Here is a 19,563-nt window from a genome sequence, read left to right as displayed (position 1 = left end):
GTGCGGGCTAGTAAACATAAGAGGTTCCTCATCAGGCATGTCACCCGGCTCTGAGCTCCGGTCAGTGGAAGCAGTTCTAAAGGGAGCCCCCAGAGCGCAGGTGGGCAGCTCGGTGGCAGCAGGGACTTCCTCGAGGAAGGGATGCTCAATGTGGCTTTCGCGGTCCAGCTCCTGTGTCCATTGTCAGCACAGTGGAGCCCTGGAGAGGGCTTTGTCTTTCTGTTTTTTTTTTTGAAAGCTGCGGCTAATTCTGATGCATAGCCAGAGTTGAGGCCAAGTGACCTGAAGAAAGGATGGACTGCGTGTACTTTGGGCGGTCTTCTGTAAATATCAGTTCTTTTCATAGGAATTTTGAGACATTGGAACGAAAAGCATTTGAGATTATCCTTTCTGGCAGTGATGATAATCCCAAGAGCAAACACTATGTGAAGTGCTGGGCATTAAAAATTTTTTTTTGTTCTAATGCCGAACAGGATTGCAGTAGGTACAAGCCAGTTAAATGTTTGAGGACTTACACTGAAATACACTTGATCCAAAGGGCTGCGTTTGGACAGACTGGACGGGCTAGAGCCCACTCCTAAAACAGCCTAAGAAAACTGGCGTCTGCCAAGGGCAGCGCTTGCTCTGAGGAGATGGTAGCGGTACGCACATGGGGATTGAGGGGGCGTGGGGTGGGGAGAGTTTCTGCAAGAGTCGGGGACGATCAAGCTGGCCTTTGAGGCACTGCTGGCTTCAGACGGTGGAGATTTTCTGGGGCAGAAGCAACAGAACATGTAAAAAGCACAGATACCGTGAACATAGAGTGCGGTGTATGAAGTCGGTGTTCTGGTGTACAGTGCACGTGGGAGAGAAAGAAGAGATGCATTTGAAGCAAGCGGCGGGGTCCAGAGCCTTCGGGATTGAGCCAGGAGGTGATGGGGAGGTGCAGGGAGAGTTTAAGGCGGCAGATGCTTTAGAAAGCTCGCCCGGCTGCAGAAGGGAGGAGGGATTGACTCATGCAGAGACTGGATGTGGGAAGACCAGCTAGGAGGCCAGTGTCACAGTCCAGATGTGCGGTGAGGAAGGCCAGTGGAGGCGAAGAGGAAAAGGAACTTGTGGGACTCGATGCCCGGGTGGTGGTGGAGGAGGGAGAGGCCATGGTGCAGAGGGGCGAGTGTTTGTGCTGTGAATGTCAGGTGTGGTATTGGGGGTGCCTGGGGTTTAGCCAAAAGGTGGCCATTGATAGTTAGAAGGAGATCAGGAAAGAGGCTGCAGACACAGCTAGTGGGGGTGACGTCACCCAGGGGAGTGTAAGGCCTGCAGAGTGTGTCTTGGCATCTGGTGACAACAGCAAAGGCATCTTCCAGGCAGGTGGGGTAAGCCGAGCGGTGAGTGCATGTTGTACAGGCGAAGGGGGGCAGTCACTGAGAGGGGTGCAGGCTGACGAGGCCAGGTTTGTTTCTAGTTTTAACATGAGAGGGACAGGCACATACTTATGTGTGGAGAACACAGTGTGGACAGAGAATGAGTGGTTATTTGGGGCAAGATCCCTGAGGAGTTTGGGAGGGGCAGGATCCCAGCTCCAGGAAGAGGTGGGAACCTTGGACAGTAGGAGGGATGCTCTTCTGTGGACTGAGTTTGTGGAAGAGGAAGTGTCGTGACCTTTGACTTCCCTATCAAGACATACAGTGTTTATGCTTGCAGACCTAAATCCTGCACAGTGCAAGTATTCCTTATTTGAAATTTATCTCCAAATGGAAAAAAACTGGAAAACCCTTTTAGTCTAACCCTCTGCTATCCAGTACTATAGCCACTGACCATATGTAGTTTTTAAAACTTGAATTAATTAAAATGAAATGACATTAAGCTTCTCCACTGTCCTGGCCACACTTCGAGTGCTCACTGGCCACATGTGGCTGGTGGTCACTGTACTGGGCAGCACAGAGAGGACGTGTCCAGCATCACAGGAAGCTCTGTTGTACAGCACTGGGCTCTAACTCATCTTTACAACCAAGAGTTCCCATGGACTTCATGATCTTAAGTTGTGTGGCATTACAGCACCACAAATTCTAAAAATATAACCCGAATGTATGTTATTTTATAGCATTCAAAATCCATGAAAGAATTGGAGAAAAATAGGTGTAACGAAGTTTCATTTTTCTTTTCAATTTGGAGTATCATCTGATTTGAAATGATATTGTCCGACTTAAGCAGGTGGTGCTTGAGTGCATGACAGCTTTCAACTAGTTCTTGAACCCGTTAGCCTCATTTAAAAATTCTGACCTAGTGATCCTGGTGTTTCCACAGGCAGGCACCTCTTGACCCAGGGTGTTAATTCTTTTCCTGAAAATGTTCGCAGGTGATGTCCCCGAGAGCTCACTCATCGCAGCCGTGCCCGCAGAGGACAAGGCGGCCTTTCCTCCCAAACCATCGGAAGCCTCAGCGACTCCGATCGGGAGAAGGGGCCGTCTGGCCAACCTTGCTGCAGTCATTTGCTCCTGGGAAGATGATGTCAGTCACTCATCTGCAAAGCAGAGCAGTGTCCAAGGACAGCCTGGTACCACTTGTTTGTCCAAAGCTTCCTCTGCCAGCGGAGCATCTGCTAGGGTCAATAGCGGCCGTGTTGAGCAGGAAACTACATGCTGCTCCCAGAGGGATGGCCATGCCTCTTTGAATAAAGGCCCGGCCTCGAGAGCTGAGAGTGCGTCTTTGATTAAGGTCGCAGTTTCCAGTTCTGTGGTAAGTAAATACAACTTTCTTTTAAGTAAATACAACTTTCTTTTTTTCTTCTGTTTTTTTGTTTTGTAAATGCAATTTTAAATATAAAAAACCTTTCCTCCTTTTGTTATGAGTAATAATGTGTATTTATGTGCAGGTATATGTTTTTGTGACATATTCACAGTGTTTATGTGTATTTTTAGATTATTGGTTTCTTAGAAGGTGAAAGTCACCAATTTGGTGCCCAGTCCCCAGATAAAAGGGTGGGTACCAACTAGTGCCGTTCCACAGTCCATGATGTGAAACTGTGGAGCCTCTTCTTTGTCCCCAGGGAGAACACTGGAAATTACTGTCTGCATTGGGATGCTTTATGCCCACAGATAAATAGAAGGCAGGCAATATTTCAGAAAACCAGCAGGTGTGGTTACCAGGTGGCAGTTGTCAGCGGCGGGCGCGGTGCTTTCACCGTCTGCGTCCTTTTGAAAGGTTCCCTTATGCATGCACAGCTTTAAAAAAAATCTTAAAAAAACAAAAAAATGAAGTTGTGCTCCTGAGCATTGACTTTCCGTGTGGGACTGGGTTTGGGACTCAGTCATGGGTGCGGTCCCAGCCCTGCCACATGGTTAGAAGTGTGGTTTGGGACACGTCACTTCATCTTGCAAACTAGGAAAGGGCTCTGGGGACAGTGATGTGAGAGAGAATGTACGTGGAGCACCTAGTGTAATTATGATACGGTTTTGTTAAAATATTCCTGACTTCATGAAAATACAAAAAATATATAATTTGGTCTAACAAAGTTACAATTTATAAACGTCCTAGTGTGTTACTATGAAAGAAATTGTTTAACATAGTGACTGTTCCTCATACTAAATTAACCATCAGTATATTATGCAGCCTAAACACACATTATGCCCTGAATCTTCCCAGTTGGTTTCTTTTCAAACCTTTCACGAGGGTTTGAGCTATTAGATGGGTAGCAGGACGGTTTTTTTCATGAGTTTACAGGAAGGCTGCCAAGCAAAGAGGATTTGTGTGCTTTTGTTATGTGTTTAGATGTTGTGAGCGTTGTTATTCACCCAAAGCATTCCTACGTTTCAGAAAGTTCCTTCCCCCGTGAAATCTGTGTCCATCCCTGATGCCCAAAGTCGTGAGGTACAAAATCCCGAGCGACTTCAGAAAGGTCCTGCTCGTCCTCTGGAAACCGAGGTGTTGAAGCCAGTGGGGAAGTCAGCTGTGGCCCAGACGGTTCCACCCAAAGAAGCATTAAATAGAGAAACTTGTCTGCAGCCTCAGTTTAAAGACAAATCTACAACACCAGGTTATGCATTTTTTTGAAAATCTAAAGTTACTGCTGATTATTTTCAGGGTTTCTGTTCTCAGTGTTTTAAATGTTGGTTGTGGTTGGTGCATTGTAGGTTAGCCAGAGCAAATGCCGACTGTGTCAGAGCAGACTTCCTCAAAGGCGGCTTTGGTTGGTAGAGTAGATATGCAGCAGCACAGCCTAATCCAGATACTGGTCAGAGCATTTAACCTGTTACACCTCAGCTGTTTAAACATGCTCTCTCTCAGAACGACTGTGCTAGATACTTTGTTCTGCACCTTTTGGTGTGGACCACGCATGTGCAACTGGAAGTTGCGTCGTACGGGCAGGATGGAGGAACATTCTCGTCACCAGGTGTGCGGGGCAGTGCTTCTCCTCGTTGCTGTGAAGGCGCCCCTAACAGCAAGGGAAGTGAATGAGTACACCAGTGACCCCACCCCCAGTCGTACTTGTGTGTGTGTACTGTGTGAGGGTGTGCATGTGAACACATAATGAATGCATGTGTACATGCATACCCCAGCATGGTCCTGGTTGAGAAGCACAGGACTCGAAGCATGGGAACCGTGATTACCCTGCACTCCATTCTTTCTCATTAGGATTACTCTTGGAAAGGCAGTTTTCCTTCTAAATTTTAGCTTCTTGAAAACCAATTTCTCCAGAACCCATAGTCCATCCTAAAAGGGAAGTAGACAGAGATGGAGTGGGGAATCCATTGGTTATGGGATGAATAGAAGCCAGCACAGTTTCCAGATGAACCAAAATGAGAATTGGAAACAATAGCAAAATCCCAACATGGAAAAGGATTAGTTACTTCCTGTTTTCTAAAGATTTAGGACACAGATAGGAATGCATAGATAAGAAGCATTCTTTTTATTGTTCAGGGCCTGGGAGATAGTTAATTTACATTTCTTTGTGTTGTTAATGGACTCTAAGGATGTGTGAACTCTTCACACTGGCTGTTGCTCAGATTCTGCCCTTCACCTGTTCTCCCAGACACAGTTTTACTGGGACACATCAGGCCCTTTCCTGGCTGACTGCTTTCCTGCCTCAGAGTGGAGCTGGGTAGTGACAGTGGCCACACATTCTGCAAAGCCCAAATGCTCACTGCCGGCCCTTCTGAGGAAAAAGGTTGCCAGTTTCTGATGCAGGCAGGCCTGCTTTGACGCAGTGCGAGCCTGGCACCCCCCTGACTGGGAGAGCCTGTCTCCTTGGCTCTACTCCGCTGTGCCTCATGCTGGCTTAACTCTTGGGGTTTCACGTTAGGGCTCCTAAAAGCAAGATAAAACAAGTTGGGCTGTAGAAATACGAGTAGTTGGGTTATCATGGCCAGGACACTTGATAGTTAAGGTAAAGTGTTTTTGTATTCTTTCTGAATGAATATTCCTAGTGGATTCAAAGCATTTTGGAGCTGTGCTGGATTTTGGAGCTGTTGTCAGAGACATCATCACGGTTACTGATTTTGAATAGCCTCCAAACACGTGTGTTTTTTGCAGTTGGAGCAGGAGTCAAGCCTTTCCTGGAGCGCTTTGGGGAGCACTGTCGAGAGCGCAGCAGAGAAAGTCCAGCTCGTGGCACCCCCCACAGGACCCCCGTGGTCACTCCAAACACAAAGGCCATCCAGGAAAGGCTGTTCAAGCAAAACACATCCTCCTCCACGACCCACGCAGCGCAGCGGCTCAAGCAGGTACGGCTCACTGCTTCTGACGTTACCCATTGCATGGTCTCGGCAGAGGTTGTGTACAGACCAAACTGTGTTCTCATACCAGTCTTTCTGACTGAGGTAAATAGCATCTTGATTCTCTGTACTGTGCGTTTCAAATTAGAAATATTATTGCCCTGTATTCCATGCATATTGTGATTTTTTAATCTTTAAAAAATAATTTAAAAAAATTTTATTCACTTATTTTAGACAGAGGGGGAGAAGGGGAGAAAGAGGGAGAGTGTGTGGTTGCCTCTCACATGACCCTTACTGGGAACCTGACTTGGCCAGCAACCCAGGCATGTGCCCTGACTGGGATTTGAACTGATGACCCTTTGGTTCGCAGGCTGGCACTCAGTCCACTGAGCCACACCAGCCAGGGTGATTTTTTTTATCTTAACATTGAAGACAAGCAGAGTTAGTAGAGCTTGGATATTATTCTTATACTATTGGCTGTTGTGTAAAATGGAGCTTTTGATGGTTTTAGGAGCGGGAAAAAGAACTAGCATGTCTTCGTGGCCGATTTGAAAAGGGCAATTTATGGAGTGCAGAAAAAGGCGAAAACTCAGGAAGCAAACCACTGGAAACCAAACAGGTAACAAAAACGAGAAAGAAGAGTGAACTCAGTACCGAATTGGCGTTGGGATCTCGGGTGGTGCTGAAGAGTAAGCAGCTCTTCATGTGCTTTCCTGTTCCGGTCCGAGTGGCCACTTTCCGTCCCTGGGCGCCTTCCATGTCCATGCCGGCGTTGCTCTTCTCTTGTGACATTCCCCACTCAGTGGAACTCTTAACCAGACTCCTGGAGGCCCACCTAACATCAGACTTAAAACCATTATTCTCATCATTTCATTGATCTCTGGTGCCTTTTAGCATCCTGTGTAGGTACTGGTTCTAAAGTGTTTCTCAGACCTGCTTCTCTTGGTGATCATGTACCTCTCCCCAGACACCCTTCTTTAGACGACCTACAACCCTTCCAGTGACCAGATACCTCCCGCACTGCTCTTTACTTCTGTGTTCCTTCCTACCCATTTTCGTGAATCAGCCTGCAACAGATCCCTGCTTGTAAATATAAGCTGTGTTCTGTTTCATCTGTGTGCTCACTGTATCAGGTACTGTACTAGGATGTATTTTTAAGCTGAAAATAAGAGTTATATTTAAGTGAGTACCAATAGCAAAAGAACAATAAGTGTAATCAGTGTGCTTGGAAAAAAACCTACTTGATTTTTTTTTTGGTCAGTTCTCTTAACAAATGATGTTTCCCAGAGTTCTAATTTGAGCTGTGTTTTCCTTCTCACTTGCCTGGGGACATCTCTTTTTCACCCCTTACCCAGCTTCAGCCCAGCACAGAAAGGCTAGTGATGCCCAGCTCTGGGCACGTCTCTCTCCTGAACTCTAGGCCTGGTTGGCTGGTTGAGCCTCTGATCTCACCGCAGTATCTCCCCCGCGTAGTGTCTGTCTTCTCTCAGGGCTTCCCCCTGTGCCCCATCATTGAAAACGGTCTGGGGTTTCTTCCTTGACTCCTTCCTCTTACACTGTGTCTTCCCACCTCCTGGCCACTAGCATGCACAAGCTTGTATGCATACGCACACACATAAGCACATCTATATCCAGTGGCACATTTTCTAAATCTGTCACCAGGCTGCCTGGCCCTGTGTATTTTCCTGTGCCATCACCTTATCACAAATGTCATTTTGTGTGTGTTTGGCGCCCTGTGTCTAGCCGGGCTACTCTCTAGTGCATCTTACCAGGGCTGCCAGAGAAGTGTTTTTAAAAGACAAGTATTCATGTATTCACTTGCTTAACATCCTGGAGAGCTTCCCGTAGCTCTCATGAGAAAGCTGTCAGGGGTGCTTTGCTTGACCCCCAGACTCATTCAGAACCCGCCTCCTCCCGTGTGTGTCTGTCCGGTCACGCAGGCCAAGTGTGGTTTCTCACACGTGCTCATCTTGTCAGGCCTCCTTGACTTTGCCTCGCCACTCTCTCTGCATGAGTGTCTCTGTGGCCAGCTCCTATTACCTGTGAATAGGTCGGAGTTTAATCTGCTCTGGGAGCCTCACTCAGCCCTTTTCCCTAGGGGCCCCTGCTTTTTTCAGCCACGTTGCTCTGTGTTCTCACCTGGAATATTTACCTCCCTGTAATTGTTGACTCCGCCTTGCACCATGAGTGTCTCTGTGCGCCCTTCGGTCTCTGTGTCGGCCTGGCTCCTAGCAGGAGCTCAGTGCGTTCGTCTTTTAGGAAAGGATTAAATGTGCTCATCTTTCTCATCAGCATACTGCAAGTTGTCATCCAGCATCTTAAAACCGGACCAACTCTATTGCCCACCCCGCCCGTCCTCCTGTCTTTCTCTGCATCCTATTCTCGCACACTCTTCCAGAGGGCAGACTCTGCTTGGTGCTTCCAGTTTTTCTCCTCTGATGTCCCTCCACTATCCACCCCACAGACCCCTCCCTGTATCAGATGCACCAGTGATCTTCAGTGATCGGTGTTCAGGTGTTGAACTTGACCAGTTAGCAGCATCTGACATTGTTGATCAGTCTTCTGTTGGAAGCCCCTCCTTCTTCGGTTGCCAGTATATCATAGTCTGGTGGTTCAGCTACTTCATGCCAAATAATTCCTGCTAAACCTGTGGGCTTCCGCCCCAGATGGACACACGTACGCACATGAACAGTAATGGGGGGCTCAAGGGTTTCCCCTGCTTTAAGCTCCTCTGTATTACCCACCCACAGAGGGAGCAGCCAGGGAGGTGGCACGGACAGACAGTTGAGTGTCGAGTTACTGCAGTGAAGGGAAGAGAGCATTTCAGAAGGAAGGAGCGGTCGTCGATATCGTCAGGGTTGCTTGTCCAGTGCGGGTGGGACTAGGACCCCTGGTTGTGAAATGAGGGGCTTGTTGTGACTTGGCAAGAGCGGTCTCGGGGAAGTGAGGCTAGTGTGTGGGTAGGGGGTGGGAGGCCAGGCCAGGAGGGGCAGGTAGGCAGTGCTGGGTTTGGTTCCGAGAGGCCAAAGAGAGGTGGCTGCTGGCAGCGGGCGAGATGTGACAGGTGGTTTATGTTTTGCTCTCCTGAGGAGACTCAAGTCAGTTTTGGTGTTGATGGGAAGGACCTCGTAGAAAGTAAGAGGTTGCAGGTAGAGGTTATCTAAACTGGTTTGTCTAAAGCTGAGCCCTGACTCGGACCCTCACTCACCCTCGCCTCCTGGTCTTGGAGGCTTTAATGCTGAGGATGACTGAGCGTGTGAACTAGCGCTGAGGGCCTTTCCGTGTGTGTGTGTTTTGTTCTGAGGAAACATACATAGAGTAGTGACCCTGGTTTGTTTCGTTTAGTAACTCGTAAAAAGACAAACATCCCTTGTTTTGAGAAGTAAAATTTATCTCTTCGTTTGCTTTTTACAGGGAATTCACAGTCAGAACACTCCCCTCCAAAAACATCAAGTTGTTTCAAATACCCCGTCACTTCCAGTGACCGAAGGAGACAGAAAATCAGACACCAGGACAGAAAAGGAAAAGGGGACAGAAAACCAGGCACCAGGAAAACCCCCCAGTACAGAAGCCGCAGGTCAGTGTTTTCTTTGGTTTCACTTAAAATGCAGCTGTCAGTTGGCCTTAGTCTTGGAACTTGGATTGGAGGCTGGGATCGCCGCTCTGGGGTCAAAGGGCAGATTCGTTTCTTCCTTCCCACCTGCTTTTTCATTCTGGCCGCTCAACGTGCTTCTTCCTTGATTCCCTTTCCACAGTGAGAACTCATTCTCTTGACAAGAGTGTAAGTGACTGTGACTGTTTTTTGGAGAAAAATTTAGTAATATCTATTGAACTGTAAGGGGTGCATGATCTTTAATTGAGCTTCTCTGCATGTGTTTGTAGGGTGAATTCTTAGAACTCATGTAGGAAGAGGTACCGTGCACAGAGAGGTGAACTGTAGCACTGTCTGTTCATTGTAATAAGATTGAAATGACCTGAATGCCCATCAGTGGGAGACTTTAAGTAAATTGTGCTAAATCCACAGAATCAAATACTATGTAGCTGCTTAAAAGATTAAGGTAGCTCTGTATTTAACGACGTTTATAGTGTTCTCAAGGCTCCTCTGTGCTGTGGCCTGTGACAGAGCGTCCTTCCTTCCGCAGCGTGCACGTGCTCAGTGTGCACGTGCCACATTCTGGTTGCCGCCGCCTGTCATGGGCCCACGTGGGCTCCCGCTGCGCTGGGCTCTCATGAACGGTGCTGCCGTGAGCATGGTGTGCAAATACGTGCTCGGGACCCTGTTTTCAGTTCTTCCGGACTTACCCTGGGGGGTGGGATTGCTGGATCATGGAGTAGTTCAGTGTATAATATTTTGAGGAACCCTCGTACTGATTCCCACAGTGTTTGACTGTTTTATCATCTCACCAGCAGCGCACAAGGGTTTCAGCTTCTCCCCATGTTGGCCAACACTTGATCTTTTCTGGTTTTTTGGTGGTAGCCATTCTAATGGTGTGAGGTGGTACATCGTTTGTGATTTCGATTTGCGTTTCTCTTCTATTTACTCATGTCGAGCATCTTTTAGATACTTGTTGGCTGTTCGTTTTAGTGTCTTTGGAGAAATGTCTCTTCAAGTCCAGTGCCCATATTTTTTTAATCAGGTTATTGGAAATTGTTGTTGAGTTGTAGGAGTTCTTTAAAAGTTTCTAAGCGGTTCACAAATATTTTTTATCATTTGATAGGGTGACTTTTCCATTCTGTTGACTGTGCCCTTTGATGCACGGAAGGTTTTAAGTTGGATGTAGTGCCGTTTGTCTATTTTTGTTTTTGATGCCTGTGCTTTCGGTGCCGTACCCAAGAAATTATTGCCAAATCCGTTGCCACGAACACTTTTTTCTATTTCTTTCTAGAAGTTTTGCATTTAGGTCTTTAATCCATTTTGAGTTTTAATTTTTATATAAGGTATCAGATGAGCACCCAACTTCATTCTTTTGCCTGTGGCTATTCAGTTGTTCTAATATCATTTGTTGAAGAGAAATTTTCTCCTTGAAACATCTTGGAGGCCTTGTCAAAGATTGTTTGACTGTATGTGCAAGGTTTTATTTCTGGGCTCTCTATCCTTTTGCATTGGTGTATAGCCCTTGCTTTATGCTAGTACTATACTGTTTTATTAGTTTGGTTTTATAATATGTTTTAAAACCAGGATACATTAGTCTTTTAACTTTGTTCTTTTTCAGAATTATTTTGGATATTCAGGGTCCCTTGAAGTTTCATATGAATTTTAGGATGGATTTCTCTATTCCTCCAGAACTACTCTTGGGATTTTGATAGGAATTGCATCGACTCTGTAGATTGCTTTGGGTAGTATTGGCATCTTAATGACATTAGTCTTCCCATACGTGGACATGGGACACAACAGCATTGTTTCCAGTGCATGAACATGGATGTCTTTTGTTAGTTGTGTGTTTCGTGCCTTTCATCCGTGTTTGTAGAGTTCATGTGCAAGTCTGTCACTGGTGTAAGTGGAATTGTTTTCTTCACTTCCTTTCCAGATCGTTCGCTGTTAGCGTATAGAAGTGCAGCTGATGTTTCTGTTGATTTGTGCCCTGCATCTCTGCTGAATCTGTTTATTCTAACAGGCTTTTGTGGAACCTTGGTTGCTTTCTATGTACGAGGTCATGTCATCTGTGAACAGAGATAATTTTACTTTTTCTTTTCAAACTTGAATCCTTTTTATTTATTTTTTATTTTTTGCTTCTTTTCCTATGACTAGGACTTCCAGAGCTTTGTTGAGCAGACATGGTGAGGGGGGTGACCTTGTCTTGTTCCCAATCTTAGAGGAAGAGCTTCCGGTCTTTCACCTTGAGAAAGACCGCTTTTACTGTTCGCTGTGTGGGGGCTTTCCACACATAGAGGTGGTTTCCTGCTGTTGCTAATTTTTCTGAGTTTTTGTTGGCACTTTTTAAAAAAGTGAGAAACAAAGCTCAGGACAGCATGTGAGCGTGAGCACCTTCTGGTACACTGCAAGGATCCACACACGTGCGCGCGCGCACACACACACACACACACACACACACGGGTAGGGGAACCAGAAGAACAAATAGTGACCTGCTAACACTGGCGTCCCCGTCTCTTGGTGGGAGAGATGGGGCAGGTCAGAGAGGACAGGTGTTTGGGGTATTCTCTATACATTTCTAGGTTAGAAATGTGTTTTTATAGTCAGAAAAAAAGATACATGAGATTCTTTAACCAAAAACCTCTGGGTTCTTGTATGGATTAATGTGGTTTTTCCTAAATGTTTTTTAGGTCTCACTGAATGTGCAATGACGAAGTCTAGCCCTTTGAAAATCACGTTGTTTTTAGAAGAGGAGAAGTCTTTAAAAGTGACGTCAGACCCAGAGGTTGCGCAGCAGAAAGGTCAGCTTTTATTCCCAATTTCTTTCTAACTCTGAGCACGTTGTAAGGAATAGTGTATTGGTAGAAGCACAGGATCAGCCGTACAGCGTTCTGTTTCTAAAAGGCTGGCGGTTTTAGAGAACGCTCTCTCTCTCCTTAAACCAAGACGTACTCCAGCTTCCACAAACGCAGAGCACTGCTAGCAGTCCCCTGTAGGCCACAGCCCCCTGACAGTGTGAGCGAGACCATTTCACACCTGTCAGGGTGGAATGGGGAGCGTCCTGTCCTCTGCATCCCACCTGTGCCGTGAGGGGTCAGGGGCCCCAGGTGACGTTAGTCCTTTTTCCCATTGGTGACCGCCAGCCGTCTCAGGGCAGCTCCAACAAAAGAAACAGTTACATGAAAGAACAATTTTTGTAAGTCTGAGGCTTTTGGCTGCTATTCTGGGTTCTTAATAGTCTTTCTGACACTCAGAGGATTGAATCAGCTTCTGATAGCTGCACTTTGTTGCTTAGAAAATGTTACCAGAAATTTGGAAATTATTTTGGTTTCGAATATTTGTGAATTTCATGATTTTTGTTTGTTTGGGGGTGCTTTTCTTTTGGGGGGGGTGCTTTTCATTAGGGCTTTTCCCCTGTTTATTTAGTCAGTGTGTGATTATTACATCTTCTTAGCTATCCCGTGAAATTTTAAAGGTCTGAATCACATTGTTCGCTTACTAAAATCTTTTCAGAAGTGGTACGTGAAATTGAGATGAGCGTGGATGATGATGATGATATCAATAGTTCAAAAGTAATCAATGACATCTTTAGTGATGTCCTCTTGGAAGAGGGTGAACTGGACGTGGCAAAGAGCCAGGAGGAGAGGGACCGAGCAGCGGCCGAGGGCAGCGAAGACCAGGAGGATGCGCTGAACATCTCCTCCATGTCCCTGCTGGCTCCCCTAGCACAGACAGTGGGCGTGGTGAGCCCCGAGGTGAGAAAAGGCTGGATGTGAACAGGCTGGGGTGGAGAGGAACCAATAGTGGTGGGGTCTCCTCTTGTTTTAATGGGGATGTGGGGATATAGGGCTCTGTAGCCAGGGGGATTTTGCAAACCTGATGCTGTCTCTTAAAAGAGAACTGCAAACTCTTCAGGGGTTTTCTGTTGACCTTAGAGAAAATCCAAACTACCACGGCTTCAAAAGCCCGATGTTTGGGCCCAAATCCTGGCTCTGCCGTTTCCTGAGGTTCACTGGTCAGATTGTATAACCTCTTTACCACGGTTCACTCAGCTGTTGAATGAGGTTCAAAGTGGTACCTACATCAGGGGGTTGATGTGGGTATTCAAACACCTCAGTGTGTTGGCGTTTAGCATCAGACAGACAACCAACATTTATTGAGAACGAACCATAGTATTAGCTATTAGTGTACAGCTTTGTTTGCAAATTGATTCAATTAGAAATATTTTTATTTTTTATTTATTGATTTTTGGAGAGAGAGAGAGAAACATAGATTTGTTGTTCCATATATGTATGCATTCATTGGTTGCTTTTTGTATGTGCCCTGACTAGGACTCGAACCTGCAACCTTGGTGTATTGGGACAACACTCTAGCCAACTGAGGTCCTTGGCCAGGGCCAATTAGAAATATATTTAAGAAGGGTTATGAGAGTAGTTTTTAGCTGTCTTTTCATTTTTATTTATTTGCTTACTTTTTAGGAATTTATTTTAGTTTGCCTTGTTTTTATGATGAATCACTTAACATATTGGGTATTTATTTCCTNTTGGTTGCTTTTTGTATGTGCCCTGACTGGGACTCTAACCTGCAACCTTGGTGTATTGGGACAACACTCTAGCCAACTGAGGTCCTTGGCCAGGGCCAATTAGAAATATATTTAAGAAGGGTTATGAGAGTAGTTTTTAGCTGTCTTTCCATTTTTATTTATTTGCTTACTTTTTAGGAATTTATTTTAGTTTGCCTTGTTTTTATGATGAATCACTTAACATATTGGGTATTTATTTCCTAGTAATAGAGAATTCATTCAGTTCCTTAGAATTATCACTTAGAATCACTGTCATCCATAAAATCTACGAATACCTGATGTGCTTCCTTGCAGAGTTTAGTTTCCTCGCCCAGACTGAAATCGAAAGACAGCAGTACAAGTGATGAGAGTCCAAAGTCAGGAAAGTTCCAGAGAACCCGGGTCCCACGGGCGGAGTCTGGCGACAGCCTTGGTTCTGAGGACCGGGATCTTCTTTACAGGTGGGAACTTTCGGGAAGGCCTTCACCCCTCAGGGTTGTGGTGTAGATTGGTGCAACAGGTTGTATTCTTTACAATTACAGTGTTAATTAGTAATTAACTTGCATAGAAGTTTGGAATAATTTTTGTCAGCCTGTCTTTCACCCAGTGGCATTTCCCATTCCGGGGAAGTGTCCGGCTGCTGTGTTTCAGTATCTGAATCCAGTTTGCTGAGATGTTCGGTGAATGGTAGTGTTCAGTGTGTGGCTGGGTTTTAACAGTGCAACTGTTTCCTGAAGCATCGACGCATACAGATCTCAGAGAATCAAAGAAACAGACCGTCCTTCGGTAAAGCAGGTGATTGTTCGGAAGGAAGATGCTACTTCCAAATTGGAGGGCAAGAAGAATGCCAAAGAAAAGAATGTCTTTCCTTGTCAAGTTAACGTCAAACAGAAAACGCAGGTATGTCCTTCTGGGCGAGGCGACCTGGGGTGTTCCTGCCCAAGGCAGTGCTCCCGGAGGACAAGGTCCTCGCCCCACCCCGCTTCGCTCATCTCTGTGCCCTGGGCCCCCGGACAGCATCTGGCCCATTGGGCCCCCGCAATCACTCTAGAGGTCAGTTTAATTTGAGAAAGATCCTCTTTCTTAGAGAAGTTGGAAGCCTGTTTGATATTGTTGACATGCTTATTTGTACACGTTTGTCCTACGTGTCCTTGAAGTGTTAACTATAAATTAAATGATGATGAAATGTGAAATTTATTTTTCTTCTAGAGTATCTTTTACTCTAAGGAAAACTTTTAAAAAATTACAACATGCATGTAATTTAAATAAAATAAATCAGAGCATCCTTAATCTTGACTGTGTTGGACATAGTCCCGGTTATAATGTTAGTGAGTGTCAGTTGCGAGTCTTTTCATAAGGAAGAATGATTATAGTGTAATTACTGCAGTGTGTTAAATGTCTTTGGTGCACAGTCTGGAACTTGAACTGTGAAACTGGACCGATTTGACTTTCTGGGAATTTTGGAAATTTTTGGATCAGCTGGTTTATAATTGAAGTGTCAGTAAAGTGAAAGTGGTGACAGGGCCTGAGTTTCCCTCTCCCCTCCGTCTCCCTAGGAACTCAACAATGAAATCAACCTGCAGCAGACAGTGATCTACCAAGCCAGCCAGGCCCTGAACTGCTGCGTGGACGAGGACCACGGCAAGGGCTCCCTGGAGGAGGCCGAGGCGGAGAGACTGCTTCTGATCGCAAGTGCGTGTGGCACAGTTTCAAACCAGGAAAAGCGCTAATTCCAGAGAAAGGGCCTTTGCCGATAGATACTCTGTCTTAGTTGATCTGTGTGTTGTTGTTTCTCATTAGGTCAGTGGATGCCCTAGATATAAAATGAGATGTAGTGTGCATGAAAGGGTGGAAGAAACTGGAATGCATTGGAGGGAATGCAGTTGTGAACGGTGTGCTGAGAATGAACATAAGACTAATTACTTCCACACACAGATGCTCACACTCTGTCTCTGTCCCTGTTGTGTGTGTATGTGTGGCAATGGATGATGGGCATGTTAGCATGGAAAGATCGCACCGCATAAGAGAACCGACCAAAAGTCGCGCTGATTTCATCTTTGGTCACACGTGCAATCACTACAGAGCATATTGGTCTTAGAAACAGCTGTATTTTCAGTGTCTGAAATAGTGTCGTGCATACCTTTACGCAGCTGAGAAGAGAGCGCTTTTGATTGATGAGCTGAATAAACTGAAGAATGGGGGGCCTCAGAGGAAGCATAAGGCTGCGCCCATAGCCCAGAGTGAATTCGCCCCGTCCGAAGGGTCGGTTACTTTGTCGGAGATCCGCCTGCCTCTAAAGGCAGATTTTGTCTGCAGCACAGTTCTGAAACCAGGTACGGTGACGGTTTCCTTGGTACGCCTTCTAGGTCTCCTGTTAGGTTATGGCCCTCACCTGGGCTTTAACGGTGCCGTGGGAATGAGTAGAGGGTACGAGGAAAGATGCAAAGCTTGTATCCTGGGCCTTCAGTTCCTTTTGTGAACACATGTGTGAAAATAACCAAGGAAATTTCATGCGTGGGTCACTGATCCACACAGTCACAGACGTGGTTCTCCCTGAAAGTAAGGCTAATGAAACACTGTTCTGAACATAAAATATTTTCCTGAGATGGAGCACCCTGACCTAGCAGTCAGTCTACCTTCATTAATTACTGTTATCATGGACAGTATGTGGGGCATCTAAAAGAACTCATTTTACTTCCTTCGTTCTCTGTGAAAATCATCCCATTGCAGAAATGTGTTCTGCAAGTTATGAATTACTGCCTATGCAAGTGAAGAGCCCCACACTTCAGATACTTGTCCTGAAATTTTATTCCTTTTGCCCCTCTAGATTGAGGAAGTCAACTTTTCTAAACTGTGTAATCTTCTAAAAATCACCGACGAGCAAAGTGTGTAAAGGAGACCATGGCCCTGAGGACAGGGCAGGATAATTATAGCAAGCCCAAGAAAATTAGGTTTTGGATTTTGTTTTAAGGTTTCTTTGAATTTTTGTGTGAGACGTTCTCTTAGGGAGAAAGGAGGGCTAGACATGGGTGAGGAGTGAATTTCAGGTGCAGGGAAAATGCAGAGTCGAGCTCTTCCAAAGTCAGCAATTTGGCAGGATCGAGGTGACTGTGTTCTAAGCCTTGTCCTCTAAGCCCTGTCATCTGGTTTCGGCGGGTGTGGGTGTGGGCAGAGGTCGTCAGGGATTCAGTGTGCGCCTTCGGGCCTGTGATTTTTTTAATGACGGATAGTTTGTGCTTTCATTAGAATGTTTCTATAACTTGGACAATAATATAGTATTTCAGTCTCAGTTGTGAAATATAGTAGTGCATACTCAAGTATATACTATTAGCTAAAGAATTTGGGGTCAATAGGTAAAACTTGAAGTCAGCAGAAATTGAGGAATCTGGAGAGATATTAATTCATGTAATAGGAAGAGACGTTGGTGAAGCTTATTCCAGAGTTAGGACCATCTGCTTAAGTCTTACTTACCCTTTCGTGTCTAAAAAATTGACTTTAGAATTGTTCAATAAATTGTATATCAGTCAGTTGTAGTGTTACTCTTTTCCTTTGGTCTCCCAGAATGCTGCTGGTCTGAATCTGATTTTGCTTGTGCTTATTATGTCATGTGATTATTTCTTGCAGATGCAGCAAATTACTATTTCTTACTTATACTGAAGGCAGGAGGAGCTGAAAATATGGTGGCCACTCCCTTAGCAAGTGCTTCAGGCTCCCTCAACGGCGACGCCCTGGCATTCCCGACCACGTACACTCTGTGAGTGCCTGGACCTTCGTGGTCAGACACACTTTCCCCGACGGCCTCAGCACACGGGGGTGTTTACGGCCTTAGTCTTGCAGGGTGTTCACTCTTTCATACGGACGAACCACTCACTTTCAGTTGGTTTAACTCTTCTGTTTCCGACATTTCCTCCTACTGAGCAGCATATTGCTTCCATGGGACTGTAGGTGTTTAATGTCAGAAGTGTTTTTAAAATGCTCATGTGTACATGTGTGTAAAATATTGATCATAATTTTCTAGCCATGCTTTAAATCTAACGTACTTAATATTTGGTCTCAAGGAAAAGACATTTAATGTCATAGATTTATTTTGAAACTAGAGTCAAAATTCAGTTTGAAAAAAATTACTTTTACTATTGAAGATCCTTAGTTATAAAATACTGAAGAAAATAAGTGACTTGGATTATAGGAAAAAATTGACTGTTCTTTTCAATTTTTGTATTCTTAGGTGGTTTAGAGCTATTGCCTTTAGTTAAAACAGTGAATTCCTCTACTCTCAGAGTCTGGTAACAGTGTTTGCGGCATCATCTTGAGATATAACTTGGTATTTTTCTTACAGTTTTAATGCTTTGTGTTTTCAGGGAAGATGTGTCCAATGACTTTGAAATAAATATTGAAGTTTACAGCTTGGTAAGCAGTTAAACTTTCTAAAGGAACCACTAGTATATTTTTCTTAGAGAGACCACCAGGTTTAAGCTAATTATGCTTTGGCTTTGTTGTAGATGCAAAAGAAAGATCCCTCAGGGGCTGATAAGAAGAAGAAGGCCTACAAATCCAAGGTGAGAATGAAAAGATCCCAGTGAAAATATAGTCATCAGAAATAACAGATAGCACGCCCGTTTTAATCAGGGCTGTAATGATGACCAAGTGTGTAGGCCCCGCATCTCCTTTCCTGCGTTTCAGGGGAGTGAACACTGAGAGTGAGCTTTCTGTGAGTGTGTGTGATCAGGCCCCTGAGTGTGAGCTCCTCATCAGGCTCCATAATTCTCTTTCTCTGGGTTTTCCTGATGGCATACTTTTATTATCCTTTAAACTTTTCGAGTCATCACTTAGGTAACTTTATTTGGTTTTAACCAAGAAGGAATGACAGTACGGGTAAAGCCATAATAAAAGACTTAAGTAAAATACATATTTAAGAATTATTTTCTATGCGGAGTGTCTCAAGGTTGGTTATTAAGCTTTAAATTGTAATGTTTACTAGGAAGTACATTAAGGTATCTTTTCTTTCAGGCTATTACTCCAAAGCGACTTCTCACATCTATAACCACAGTGAGTAGAATTTCTAAAAACTGGAGCTTTTGTGTGAAACCTTCATGATACAAATATGATTATAAATTGGTTAATCATTTCTAAACCCTTAGCACTTTGGAAATCTTTAAAGTGCCGTAATGGGGGTGGGAAATTGCTGATATTCACATAGAGAAAAATGAATGTTTTCTGAAATGTAGTTCTTGCAGTGTTAAAGAGTTTTGTATTTAACATCCAAGTCTTCGTATCTAATGAAGAAAATAATTTGTTGCTTCTTCCCACTCTCTTTTAGAAAAGCACCCTTCATTCTTCAGGTGAGTGGATGCCAAACTGTTAGAAACACTAGACTCAGGGAAAGAACCGAGCAGCTGCATCCTCACACGAACAGGCATCTTAATTTACAAGTGCTTAGCAGTCTCCTTTGAAAGCTACTGTCTCCACGGCTTCAGTAACACGTGGGGTCGCTGCCACCGCGCATGCTGTCCGGTGGCCCTTGTCAGACTCCATGCAGGCCTCCGGTCACCAGGGCACTTGGGCTCCAGCAGGCGGCACACCGCGATGCCTGGTCGTTGGCACTGTGGCAGGTTGTGTTGCCCTTCACCTGGGTGTACTGCCCTGCAGATGCGTTTTGTGCCTTTGACGCTGTGGGGGTGACTTCTTTTAACTTGGCCAACCGTCACTGGCCTTGTGTC

The 19,563-nt window shown here is 45.1% G+C and overlaps 1 protein-coding gene across 2 annotated transcripts in view; it reads left to right on the top strand.

Moving 5' to 3' along the window:
* ANLN (anillin, actin binding protein) overlaps positions 1–19,563 on the top strand; it is a 44,243-nt gene that overhangs the window by 9,284 nt on the left and 15,396 nt on the right. For both annotated transcript variants that reach the window (XM_037041138.1, XM_037041137.1), the window contains exons 4-19: positions 2,339–2,718; positions 3,796–4,015; positions 5,512–5,702; positions 6,205–6,312; positions 9,108–9,270; positions 11,976–12,086; positions 12,799–13,040; positions 14,162–14,307; positions 14,584–14,746; positions 15,403–15,538; positions 15,997–16,179; positions 17,471–17,600; positions 18,205–18,253; positions 18,346–18,402; positions 18,854–18,892; positions 19,164–19,185. In XM_037041138.1, the coding sequence (XP_036897033.1) occupies positions 2,339–2,718; positions 3,796–4,015; positions 5,512–5,702; positions 6,205–6,312; positions 9,108–9,270; positions 11,976–12,086; positions 12,799–13,040; positions 14,162–14,307; positions 14,584–14,746; positions 15,403–15,538; positions 15,997–16,179; positions 17,471–17,600; positions 18,205–18,253; positions 18,346–18,402; positions 18,854–18,892; positions 19,164–19,185 (2,340 nt within the window). The remainder of the gene's footprint in view (positions 1–2,338; positions 2,719–3,795; positions 4,016–5,511; positions 5,703–6,204; positions 6,313–9,107; positions 9,271–11,975; positions 12,087–12,798; positions 13,041–14,161; positions 14,308–14,583; positions 14,747–15,402; positions 15,539–15,996; positions 16,180–17,470; positions 17,601–18,204; positions 18,254–18,345; positions 18,403–18,853; positions 18,893–19,163; positions 19,186–19,563) is intronic.

Source organism: Sturnira hondurensis, unplaced genomic scaffold (assembly GCF_014824575.4).
Source record: "Sturnira hondurensis isolate 20B ecotype Veracruz unplaced genomic scaffold, ASM1482457v3 Scaffold0002840, whole genome shotgun sequence".
Taxonomy (NCBI): Eukaryota; Metazoa; Chordata; class Mammalia; order Chiroptera; family Phyllostomidae; genus Sturnira; species Sturnira hondurensis.
This window is presented reverse-complemented; position numbering and strand designations above follow the sequence as displayed.